At 30.0% G+C, this 14,245-nt stretch overlaps 1 protein-coding gene across 1 annotated transcript; it reads right to left on the reverse strand.

Annotated features, from left to right (window-relative positions):
- Window positions 1–2,265: 2,265 nt before the first annotated feature.
- Window positions 2,266–9,687, reverse strand: LOC114131202 (uncharacterized). Its single transcript, XM_027996361.2, has 3 exons — window positions 9,535–9,687; window positions 5,272–5,429; window positions 2,266–3,716 (listed from the first exon to the last, which is right to left on the reverse strand). The coding sequence occupies exons 1-3, from the start codon at window positions 9,553–9,555 to the stop codon at window positions 2,657–2,659; spliced, it is 1,239 nt and encodes a 412-aa protein (XP_027852162.2). The 5' UTR covers window positions 9,556–9,687; the 3' UTR covers window positions 2,266–2,656.
- Between the last annotated feature and the right edge of the window lie 4,558 nt (window positions 9,688–14,245).

Raw genomic sequence — 14,245 nt, forward strand, 5'->3', positions numbered from 1 at the left:
CTTGAGATTTAATTTATCGACATTGGGAACTATATTATGTAGAATATTAAATGTATAGCTCGTAAAAGAACCTACTTACCTATTAAAATCAATAATGAGTAGTAAAATTAATTAGACTAGATCGGGCTTCACCAACTCTTTCAAATGTAGGAGCTAGAGCTCACCTATACATATATATATAACTTATAAGTTATAAGCAATTGCCACACAGTCGAATTCCCATTGTTCAATTGTATAATATTGCGATAATTATTTACCAAGCATATACCTACCGTGGCGTGTGTAGGTACGGGATGTCATATCATGATTTTTCTTTTCCACTTGACACACTATTCAACGGACAACGGTTAAGATTTGGTTTAGTTGATTAGTATCTATTTTAAACGTGTAATTTGATGTCATAATATCATTCGTATGAGTTAGCGTTTTTTTCACATAAGTCATGGCCCATGGGCTCATTAGCAAATTGAATTTCTTTTTTCTTTTTAATTTTATATTGGAATGAATTGACCTATGAATCATAGACTATGATCTAACTCAAAGGTAAGAACATTATCGTTTTGTTATTAGCTATCGTCGGTTTTTACAATATTTTAATTTTTAAGCGAGTTTTTTTTTAAATATAGAAAATTTACCATCTGTTTATAAAATAATCAAATTGATTAATAATGTGTAGGTAATTGACAAGTTACATGATAAAAGTTTATACTAGTTACGAGTATTTTTATGTTTTAGTAATTTGCATACTTAAGTATAATATATAATTTTTTACTTAAATTCTACCATACATCAATATTTGTCAATTTGTTTTAATATAGCTAACTATTCAAAGTCTGTTCTACCGAAATCAAATTTGCTATGTTTATATGTTTGTAAGATGGTGACAACTCATAGCTAGGTTAGGTTAAGCTCTTAAGGATTAACACGTATGCAATACTGATTTTCTACTTCCCATTGATCTATAAAATTTTATTTCTGTATTGGCCATTTATCACGATTGTTAAAAATAATATCAAAAATCGAATATTCATTTACAAATTTACAATGTCAAGCTGCTAAATCATAACCATGAAAAAATTGAAAGAAATCGTTTTAAAATTGTATAGCAGTTGGTCATCTTATATAATTTGTCACCCTGGGCAAATTTTTACTTCCGTATAATGTGTCTAATTTCTCGTTACATTTACGTGTCCCCAAAGACTAAGCTAGTCGTCAAAAATACAATTTATATTATATAAAAATATTCATAGAAAACGAGTTAGAAAAAAAGTTGTTGGCCAGAACACTAGGTACCTATTTGTATCATATTATGTTCCGTGAGTCCGTGACGTCGTATATTATAATAATTATATTGTCATAAGTATATAATTTACAGGCATCGGAAATTGTGTCTGGTGCATTAAGTCAAATGAACTTTCACTGCCGCAGCCCGCAACGAGAACTATGTATATAATATAGCCACTGTATAGCTGTGTAAGCTTCACACGTAAGTATGTATATATACTTTAGTAGAATTTGGATGTACACATTTATACCATTTATAATAATAATATATATTTTTTTTAGATAATTTAGTAGGAAATATATAAACTATATAATTGATATTTTGTTTTACACTAAGTAATAGGTATAGTATTATGTGTGTACTTATATAGTATGAATTAGCAGTAAATTACAAGTATGAATTGGAATTTACAGTTAATAAGAATTTACCCAGTGGTGTCACTATTTTTGCTTGTTATTAGTAACTTTATTAGCGCAATAATAGTAAATTACCTATTAATATATATTATAATATATCGTTATTATTTTATGAACAATTTATGTAAAGATGTGTTGATTTCGTAATACACTAATAATATATGTTATTTATAGATTTACAATTTTAGAAAATATTGTGTTAGTAATATTTTGTTACCAAATTGAAAATATTAGCAAGTTGTCTAACTACTTTTCAATATTTTCATAGATGCTCACAATTGTTCATAACATTAGGTAATTATTATTAAAAATTATTAATTAGTATTTAGTAATTACTATAATTATTATTAGTGGGTATAAATTATGTATTATACTATTATTGTAGCATTATCGATCATTAAAACAATTTATTAATGAGTATAGTACCTAAGTAGGTAACTTTTCAATAAAGAAATTTTAAGAAACCGAAAATAGTAATTATGTAATTACCAAATAATAATTGTTAAATATGAATATAGAATAAATAGGTTGGGTGGCACAGGTACTAGAAAAATAAACTCAAAATTGAATACTGCTCATATGAATTTATTATTTTCTAAAAATGCAGCTATATTTTTATTGTTAATGACAATATAAAATATTAATATAATGAAAACAATTATTTTGATTTTAAATGGCTTAATACACTAATAAAGGTTTAAAAAAAAAATAGTGTTTTTCAATGATAAGGCGAAGAGTAATTTTTCTACAGTATATAGGAGGTACACATAATAATAGTATGATAAATGAATTCGTCAATTAAAATCAACGTTGATTTACATTTATAATAATGCTAATGATAAGAAGTATAAAACAGTTTAACAACTTAATATATAATAATAACAATATTTACAAAGTATTTATATGTACACAACATGGGTAGTCTGTGATGTGATTATTTGAAACAATTCAGTCTTCATTTTTTCTTGTACCCATCATGTCCATGAGAATCATGGTGCTCCTCGTGGTGGTGATGGTGTTCCTCTATCGGGAACCATTCGGATATCCACACGGGTTTCCAGATTTTCTTCCATGCTGGCAGCCAAATTTCTTTCCAGTCGGGTATCCAAATTTGTTTCCAATCTTCTTTCCATTCCAATTTCTTGTCGGGGATCCAGATCTCGTGTTTTTCTGTTTTCCATTCTTGTTTCCAATCTTCCTTCCATTCGAGTTTCTTGTCTTCAACCCAGATTTGTTTCTTCTCGGTACGCCAGATCTGTTTCCAGTCTTCCTTCCATTCTAATTTCTTATCCTTGACCCAAATTTGTTTCTTTGCGGGTTTCCAAATTTGGACCCAGTCTTCCTTCCATTCGAGCTTCTTGGATGGAACCCAGATTTGTTTCTTCACTGTCTTCCACACTTTCTTCCAGTGAACCTTCCACACGACTTTCTTCTTCCACAGATCATGCGCTTCGTATTCCCATCCATGGTAATCCTTTCCAAGGTGTTTGGATCCGGGCACGTATGCCTTGACCAACTCGGGAACGTGTATCTTATGCCAGTCCGGTACCTGTTCCTCCTTCCATGCGGGAACTTCAATGTGCTTCCATACTGGCTTGTAGACCTTCTTCCAATCGGGTACCTTCACTTCTTTCCAGGCGGGTACGTCGATGGATACCCACACTGGCTTGTATATTTTCTTCCAGTCTGGAACTTGTATTTCTTTCCAAGCTGGAACCTTGATTGGCACCCACACAGGCTTGTATATTTTTTTCCAGACTGGTACGTGCACCTCTTTCCAACCTTGTTTCTTTGTTGGCACCCATATCGGCTTGTAGATTTTTTTCCATGAAGGCTTCCAGATTTGTTTCTTTCCTGGTTTCCATGTTTTCACCCAGTCAGGTTTCCAGATGAGCTTCTTTTTCCAGTAACCTTTCAACGGTTCATGGTGGTGCTCGTGATGGTGGTCGTGATGGTCGTCAACGCCATAACCATGATCTGGCACTCCAATACGGCTTTGTGCGACTGCCGGTTGCCTATATATACAGTATAAAACGTGTTATATACCTATATAATATTTATTTATACTTAATATATGCTCGTTGTTGTAACTATGTCATTATACAGGTATAGTGAATAGTCATACCGCGAGGTAAAAGTCTGTGTTACTATTTATTATTATTTAACATACCTATGATATGATAGTATGATACCTATGATAGAGACGAAATGTCAATATACGAGTGTAGAATGTAGATAAAGTCAATTTCTTTAGTAACTCTGTTTTTTCTTTCTTTTATCTATTCATCAATGAATACAGTCATTTTTTTTTAAAAAAAAAACTATATTCCACGTGCGTTTTATTTTACAATAGGTTTTCCGTGTTTGATTTCCCATATCATTGTTCGAATGTTATGAAAATTCGGCGCCATAGTCCTACCGTATATACAAAGTATATACGTACTTACGTTGTTCTTTTTATTGTCATCGTTTTCGCATTGAAAGTCGTACATAGCGGATATCGATTTTTCACAGTTTTCTCTATACACTTTGTAATAATTTATTCGGCAAACAATATTTATTATGATAATAATAATAAAGCGATTGAATTAAAAAAAAATAATAATAAAAAATAAAACGGGATGTCTATAAGCAGAGGATCGGTTTCACGTGGATTTCTCTTTGTGACGAAAACCGATAACGACCGTCATCGTTTCGCGTGGTTGTATTATTATTTTAACTTGAACGCACTATAGAACAATCGTACGACTCCCTAGGAGATGATATATATGAATTATGAGTGCCGTAATAACCAACACCCACCTGTTATCTTATTAAAATATTCGTTACTTAACGTGTGATAAATGTGTTCGGTGAAAACGTACGTTACAGGTATCGATGGACGCAAATACAATAATTATTGATGTCAGCAGATAACACTTTGATATAATAGTATGCATATATTTTCAAATACTTTGCTAATATAAATTATAATCTTATGAAAATGAGTGTTCGGAAAAATTAAGAAATCATTGCATTTGAGCGAATATTGAATTATGGTGTTTCATCGATAGTACATTTTTATACATATTATGCCATCTAACTGTTTCGAATTACCGTTAAAAGCGGTTTATCATTTTGTAACGACGTTTACACTTCACGAATTAGAATATAATACGTAAAATAATGTCCTACTATTATCGGTATCTTCTTCAAAAACGAGTTTGGTAAAACACGATTTGCATAAACAGTAGGGCGTTTGCCACAAATGAGCACAACAAATAATAAAACTGGAAAAAACGAATCGTTCCCGGAAGACAAGACTAGTCGATAATCATCAGATTTTAAGGTCACTAAAAGTTCACCAAAATTGAGTCAGATTAAAAAAAAAAAACTACGTCAAATCTAAATTGTATATTTTCTAAGCTTTTGTAGTGCATTTTGACGTATTATTTGAACGATGTATGGAATTGCAGTATTTCGAAGATGCATATTATACAACGATTAACCTTCCTATAGGTAGCTAAGTATAAGTCTGTAAGTCGTATAGGTAAGTCTGTGTAATTTTTCTGACAGAATGTGTGTACTTACTGCAGACCGGTTTGCGCGTAATCATTGCTTAGCGATTTTTTGTCACGCTTGAGAGATGTCGATGACGCATCGTCATTAGGGAAGGCCACTTGCTGTTGCGGCAAGTCGACCGCCTTTGACCAGACGAGGGTGACGTGGACGAACAACGCCAGGAACACCTGTAAAAAAAGGGTTAAAAACGTGTTTAAAAATAATTTAATATAAATTATAAAAAGTAGGTAAGCGCATTTCGGTGGTGGATATTTGTCCATCGTCCCTTCGGTCTACGGACAGGATAGTGTAATTTTACTGTAGGTATTCGATTTGAATGCAATATGATTGCATTCGATAAAAAACGATTCTGAGTGGACGAGGGGATCTTTTTTATTTAATTGTATTCGTTTCTATGGTGATAAACAAAGTCGTAATTATTTTATACTGCATAATCGTGAAGTTGTACATTTTTTCTCCTTTAACCGCTTTTGTTTCGAGTATTATTTCGAAAATCGAAAAATGACCTCTCTAAAGTACCAGCTCAAGAACCTTTTAGAACCCTTTTACCTTTTAGAAAATATGCTACTATATGGTACTTTTGAGCAAGTTTATGGGGAGAAAAAGTGTTTACAGAATAAAAAAGAAATAAACAACATTGTAAAACCAATACATTCCTCGCTCAGCTCAGAATCTAAAATATATATATTATATCGTCGCGATGTGTATGTATATTATTATATAGGTAGTCATTTAAGTATACGCGTTTTGCCGCTTTCACTGTTTCGCGAATGCCCGCGCGTATAGTATTATTATTATATATATATAATATGGTTTACGTCCTAGGGAAATATATTATATACAATAACATAAGTAGTTGACTCTGAAGCACTCTCCGGTAGGAGGCTGTTTTTTTTAATATCCGGAAATCACGACTAAAAGTTGAACTCGACTTTCACTCGAAATGTAATATATACTCGTTCAGCGGCAGATCTACGCGCAAAATAATAATATTATTATAGGTTTATATACAAACACAATATCTATATTTATTATACCTATATAGGTACGCGAGTATAACATATATATATATACAATAATATATAATTATTATCGTTTCTATGTATACAAAAACAGATCTGCGTGTTTAAGTGTAAATACATATACGTATATAATACCTTCCTAATTCATAAGAAGAAATATTTTAATCGAGTGGTATGGCGTAGTGTAGTATAAAAATAGAAATAGAAAATTTGAAAAAAAAATATCAAGCGCCGGTCAAACGTGATTTATATCGTATCTGGTCCACAATAATTTAATGCGGAGAGTAATAGTAATATGGTATGGGCGTATGGCGTAACTGGTGAAAGCATCCTGGCCGAAAAGAAGCGCGTGTGTTTCGACGAGTTTTAATTTTTTTGTTTTTTTCAATGTCGTCCTTCTTTGCACGCATTTTTTTATTATTATTATCATTGCGTAACGATTTAATATCCGATATAGTATTATTATTATTATTATTATTATTTATTCGTATCGACATAACGTGTAGATGAGGCGAGATCCGATGTTTACGGTGAAAGTTCGGCATTCGTAATCGTAGATATATAATATATTTATCCCTCGGACATGCAACGGTGGGCCGCAAAGTTGAATTGAATAATATTGTACGGTTTAAGATATTCCAACTATATCCGGACAAGTCGCGCACATAACACGCGTTATATAACGGTTATATGCGTATAATATATGTCGGCGATGACGCGTAGATATATATAGTAACATCGATTAAATATGTAAAAAAATATAGATAATCGAATACGATCGTCGGAGGAATCTGGCAGTATATAATAATGTCTGATTGAAAAAAAAAAATACAGTATCGATGTATTGTTTTTCTGCGAGTAGGAATAATAGGTAATTAATAATTACGTACTTTTAATAATAATATTATATAAAACGAAAACACTGCTTTTTTGATCCGCCAATGCCTATACTTACTGTATGATAAAATATATATTAAAATAATGATATTTGGCTTTCGGGTCGAACGGGGTTGTACTATATACTATATAGTATATAGGAATAGCGCGGATGTACCTAACCCCAACGGTGAATTTAATCTACTTGAGAAATTCACGGGTATGATTATATTTATAAAACAGTTTTGTAGGTCTGGCTAAGAGTATAATATTTTGAGAAGTTCCTTGTACAACATTAATTACCCATTACACATGAAAAATTCTAAAATTTAGTTTTAAGTTAATTTGAATTTGCATTTCACAGGTCATTATTGCAACGGTATGTCTAATATGCATCTGAGTGAATACTTGCAGTCTGTCCAGTTAGATTAACTGCTGCAATTTCGGAGTATGTGTAATGTATATATACGCATATGAATAAATAAAATATGAATGCATGACACTGTATAATATAATATAGTAAATACGTATGACGCGATGAAAAGGGCTAACGGTAAACGCGTGTATAAAATATATCAACAAATCGTTGAAAATTTTGTGGGTCGGTCAAAAATAATAAATAACGTTTGCTACTCCTCAACTAAAATTTGTATACCTGAGTTAATGCATTACAAACAGGCAGCCACACTTCTGGTATGTGGAATTCAATCGATCAGACGGTCAAATCCTTCTATACCTATTTATTTAATTATATACTACAGATGGCAAACCAGTCACACTGACCTAAAATCCCGAACTTGTTCAAAATTAATCGTCTAAAAAAAAATGGTTAAGATCAAGTTTTGCTAAATATTGTCCTCGTTTGTACCTATTTAGAATAATTCACCTACTATACGTATATATACAATACGCGTATGCGTGCTGTATGCGTTACCTATCAACACAATAAAACAAAAATATTCTTCTACAAATAACGATTTGATTTTTTTTTTTGGAATTGAGTTGATGAATAAAAATTTGGTGGTTAGTCTAATATATGTGTATATAGTAACGAAATTATGGAAAAACAAGGGTGTAGTAATTTTCTATCAAAAAAACGATTTTTTTATATCACATGTAATTGGTGAAAAAAAATTGATTATTTGGAGAAAACTATATATGTTTGTTTTGTGGAATTTGTACATAGTACTTAGGACGATACTAGTTCAAAATAAAATTGTACTCTACCCATTAAAGTCGTGTTATCGACGAAAGCGTACTGTAGAGAGAGAGACAGAGAACTGTAACCCCGGCGTTAAAGTCTCCGGAAGAACGCGGGAAAGTGCGCGTGAGAACGGTCGCATACTCGGTGGACTAAAGCAATTTACAAGCTAGAACACTATTGTGTTGTGCGCGAGCCCGGTCCAAATATTAAGTGTTGTTACTACACTATTATTATTATTATTTACAGAATATATATATATATACTCACGAATTTCGGGAAATTATGTTTATACGAAAAGGATATACATTATTCGTTTTATATACATAGGTAGGTGTACAAAAACGTAAGAAGAGAAATTGTGAAATAAATATTATAATATATATAGGTATTATGTATAGTGTCGTGATGTTCTATTATGAACACAACCAAAAAAAAATATATATATACATGATAAGAAATCTGATCATAATTTATTATACGTGCTTTCAGAGTGTGCTATATTACCGTACTGATATGTACAATATCTGTTTTGTATACACACTTCAAATATGCATGCACGATAAACACTTAATACATAAAACTATAAGTGAGGTGTAAATACTATAAGCTGTTTATTGTATAGACAAAAATTATAATATACATTATCTATAATGAAATATGATTTTTGAAAAACATGAGAGGCTTAGAAAAACTTTACTTTGATAATCAAAACTTTTGTTTGTTTTATATTTTTATAATATTAATGATAAAAGATATGATACCAAGTATCATTTAATTTTTTTTTAAAAAAAACAAGCATAAGTATAGGTACATTTTTCGTTTTTCAAAAAACATAGACATCACCTTTAGTTTGACGCACGATTTCGGAAAATATCGAATGATAATATAATATTATACACCACTGTAACGGCGTTGTTCAAAGAAATAAAATCCGAAAACTTGATCGTACTTATAATATGACATCGCACAATATAAAAAATAAGATATAAACCGAACGATCATTTTTTTTGCGTAACATGCAAATTATTGTTAATTTTAAAACGCGGATTATACTATCAAACGAGTTAAATAAAATATATTACTATTATATTATTATTATACCGTAATATATAATAATGATAATCGATATTGTGATATAATAAAATATGATGTATTATGTATATTACTAACCACTATTTGGTGGCGATCCATAATGTCTTGTGTTCAGTGCTTGTGTGTTTTTGTGTGTTTACTTGCTGCGAGCCACCACGATGTCTGCAAGTCCGTTGCCGATTGACATGTAGTAACAGATCTCCGAACCGTTTTATATCGAGTCGATTCGCCGTCGCCGGGGCAAGGTCGTTTGTCCCTACCACGTATCCTCCCCCGAAAAGAAGACCGAAAAATATACGCACGCACTTTCTTCCCGCGCCGCTATTGCGGAAGGCGAATGATGACTTTCACGCGCGCGCCGCGAGTAGGTATACTTGGACAGTGGAGACTTGCAGCGCACCAAACATACGAAATGTGTTATTATTATTATTGTGGTTGTATGTGATGTGATGTCGTCGTCGAGTTATTGCAAATCGTGTAATACGCGGTAACTATGGTTATTAACGAGTATAGGTACACGACCCGATCGCGGCACAAGTTTATGATTATGGTATACGTGAGTTTAAGGACGCGGGATCTTTCATTTCGTCTGCTTCCTCGATAAGTTCGCGTTGTCGTCGTATCGATCATTTACGGGAAGACGAGTGCTATACGCAGTCGACCACGAGATTTCAAACGATATCTTATTATAATATATTTATTATATACTGAACTATTGTTTATTATTGCAAGCATATAATACGATGTCGTTGCAGTGTTTTGAAGTTTTCTGCGGCTCTTGTATTTTGAAGTTTTATAACGACGTGTCTTATATCGAAATATACGTGCACAGATGTTATATTGCGTTTTTTCTTCGGTGATTTAAGTTATTATGGTTATTATTATACATTTTTTCAAACCTTAAAATTTTAAAATTTTTATAGTATTTATTTTTGTCTTGAATTTGTTATGTTTTTTTTTTTAGTGTACAGTTATAGACTAGGTACCGATTGAGTTGTAATATTTTGTTTTATTACCTATGACGTATCCTACAATCGTACGATTTGAACGACGTATACAATAATAATAATATATGCCACTTGTATTATTCATATAATATAGACAGTCGATTCTGCAAAGTAATAACAATTTTAAGAGTGGAGTTATTTTAATATTGTTTTTGTTTATTCTGAAATAATTTATTACAAGCATATAATGACCATACCTATACAGTAATATATAATTTAATGAGCTTACTATACACTAACTACAAATTAAAATCCGTTTAATTTATAAAAACCATATGATTTAATATACAAATTAAGTATATAAAAGCCTTTTGCTTTATAATATAAGAAATAATTGATAGCTATTCGTATTTTATAATATACTCATCGATCATCATTTCTTAAACAAAATGTATTTACCTATCTTTGAAAAATAAAATAAAACACGATATACCTAAGTTAAGTTATAATTTTTTATTAGATGCCTGTGTACTTTTATAAGACTAAACAAGCTGAATATTAAACGTAGATACTTAAATTGATTTTATTTCAAAAGGTTCTATGTTTTTTTCCATGCATGTACTATATATGTTTAATCTATACAATGTTTGTATTATCAGGTGAATCCGTTTCTAACCACCTCTGTAATTACTTTCATTAAGTACAAGGTATAATGTGTGTAGGTAAAGTTTAAAATATTTTAACGGGTGTCCTGATCATTAAAATAATATATTCCTAATAGAAGTTAGACATGATAGAATAGTTAAAAATTATAAAATAAATAATTTTACACATTTATAATTGTATTATGCGTTATATTGCTTGATAAATAAAAATTAATATTATATTACTCTAATTTAACTCTAATGCAAATCGTTAATGTTGGGCCCGTTATAGCTGTTAAATTAATATTACATTATTTATGACGAAAAATGTTTTGTATACTTTATAATTATGAGTAACTCTATATAAATTATGAAACTATAATACTATATATTAGCTATTTATAAATAAATAAACAACATAAAAGATTAGAACATAATATTTCAACTTAAATGTTTAAAAAATATTGTTTATTGTTGTGATAAGTGTATTTAAAATTTAAATACCTACACATCTTATTTAACACATCTATTTTCAGTCGTAGAATTTAAATAATTTAATTGCTTTTATGAGGATAGTAAATAGGAACTAAAAATAATAAATTATAAATACATTCAACTGCTATAGGAGAAAAAAAATAAAATTTCACTCACATATTAATCAACAAAAGTGGCTATAATAATAATACAACAATTTGTTTAAGTAAAAAATCTGAAAGTTACATAGGTATTAGGTACACATTTTTTTGTTTACGACAAACGTGTGATAAAATAAAATATAGTGTTCTTTCGAATATTTTGATTTTCAAAGATTTTTGGCCATTAAAAATTAAGTCACAAATCACGTGTAAACCTATTTAATAATACATTTAACGTTATTTCAATACATATAGGTGTAAGATATTATGGTTTTCTGTCCAGACAAGTTTCACTCATTTCACTCTCTATATTTAATGAAATACCAAGTGATGATGCATGTTATTTATTTTTTATTATTATACAATTTCATCAATATTCATGAAATCTACTGAAAAAATCAGTTGTAGGAGTGGTGATTTTTTAAAAAATAAGTATACATTTATAGAGATAGACATATCACTAAACGCGTGACAATTTCATTTCGCAAAGCATTTTTACTAAAATATTCTTGATGTCATTTAATTCTCAAGAACGATATTAATATATTATCACAACCGTTCAATGTTATCTAATTTATCATAGTATTATTATATATGAACAAGAAACTTTATACCTAGTAATACGTGTATTTTTATAATAGTTATACTTCGAAATTTATAATTTGACCATGGTAAAATAGGTAGGATAATAATAAAATACGCTTATATTAGGAATATTTTATTATTATCAAATATCTTTTTGAAATCTGAAATAGTTCGAATACTTTTTCGTGTTTTTAATCTTTTGTTTAAAATGCACATATATTTATAAAATAGACGTGTGAACGTTAGAACATCCCATAATAAACGCATTTAGTATAAATAATAAAACTCATACTTTTTTTGATAGGTACAAAACGTTACTGCGTTTAAAAAATGATATTATAATGTTATTATGACTACTGTAATATTTTGAAGATGTTTAAGATACCCCGGAACTATATTTCATTGGTCGTTTCGTATAGTGGGCACTCGTATACTTCATCTAATTATAAATAATTGAGTACCAATGCATTGTGCACGTATGCATGTATGCGATGCATAATAAACGCATAGTATATGTAATTTTTGAGTATATTCCAGCTGTTGGCCATAACAATATAATACACGTTTCTCGGCGGAGTTGAACGCATTAAAAAAATATTATGTAAGTTTACGGTACAAGAAACATGGTGATGTGTTCAAAAATATTATCAGTAGCGAGCACAGAATGTTGGCAGCGTAAATTCAACCGATACACACACTACATAATATGCTAGATTGTATCCCGAATTGGGTTTAGATACCTACCGGTGTACGTATTCATGGCATATTAAAAAAAAGTTAATTTGGGGGGTTAAGACTTAACCTTCTGATATTGTGGTTGCAAATTATTACGAATTGGTTACTCATTTTTAGTGTGGTTTTACTCCGAAAATTTGAATTCGGGGTTGTCAGGCATGATGAACCTTGTCGTATGTCTGTAGAATAAAATTAGTTATTTAAATTACGATAAATTCAAACGAAGCACTTTCGGTTCTATCTCAGTTGTTATATGTATAATTAGTTTCTCTTTTAGCTCAATATGATAATACCTATAACATTTTGAGATAAATTTAACATATTTAACATTTATTTCGCATTATCTCACTTTAACCATTCTATAGTTAAAACGAAACATTTTTGTTCAATTTTAACGATCCACGTATTAACTTGATCCGGAATATTTTGCAACCTTATATTTTATTTACTCACATCTGAAAAGATTAATATGCTTAGGTATAATATAGGTTGATTAAAAAGCTGTCCGTGATCACGGAACGTGGCAATATATTATAGCATTAAAATATATCATAAATTTATAAAAACATAACACAACGAATAAAATCGTCTGGGCCCCTGGTGTTTCTCGTTTCCGCCAATGTGTATGACCCAATATGTATCCTGTTTAACATACAACTCGTTTGGATACTGTATATCTAGTGCTTGTGTACAAAAAAAATTGTATGACCATAATAATAATGCTATATAATTATAATACAATAATTATTGATTATTATTACTATTTTTTGGATTAGTTATACTTATTACTTATTAGTTAGGTACTTGTTTTTTAATCGGTGATTGGTCTTACCCATCACGTGTAACTTATTGGAATATTCAATACTCTGTATCGACTGTACAAGTGTACACACTTAATAGATGTATATTTTTTATGATGTATATATTGTATATTTACAACTTAGGTATCAATTGATTTATATACATATATAAGTATATAGTGATAAAAAAAATATAAGCAAATTGGAATTCTCTGATACTTAATTTTTTCGTAATGCTTGTATCGTTTTTACTATTTTTGAATGTTGTTCCATTATAAGACTTGATTGTATTTTATAACTCAGATAAAAATCAAATACATAAAACTGTAAACGTATTATGAAATTTTTGTCGAATTTTGTTAATAACTTTTCAATACCTAACATTCACGAATAATGTTTAAAAAATATACACATTATAATATTTTAAAATGTATGTATAGATA

Source organism: Aphis gossypii, chromosome 1 (genome assembly GCF_020184175.1).
Source record: "Aphis gossypii isolate Hap1 chromosome 1, ASM2018417v2, whole genome shotgun sequence".
Lineage (NCBI taxonomy): Eukaryota > Metazoa > Arthropoda > Insecta > Hemiptera > Aphididae > Aphis > Aphis gossypii.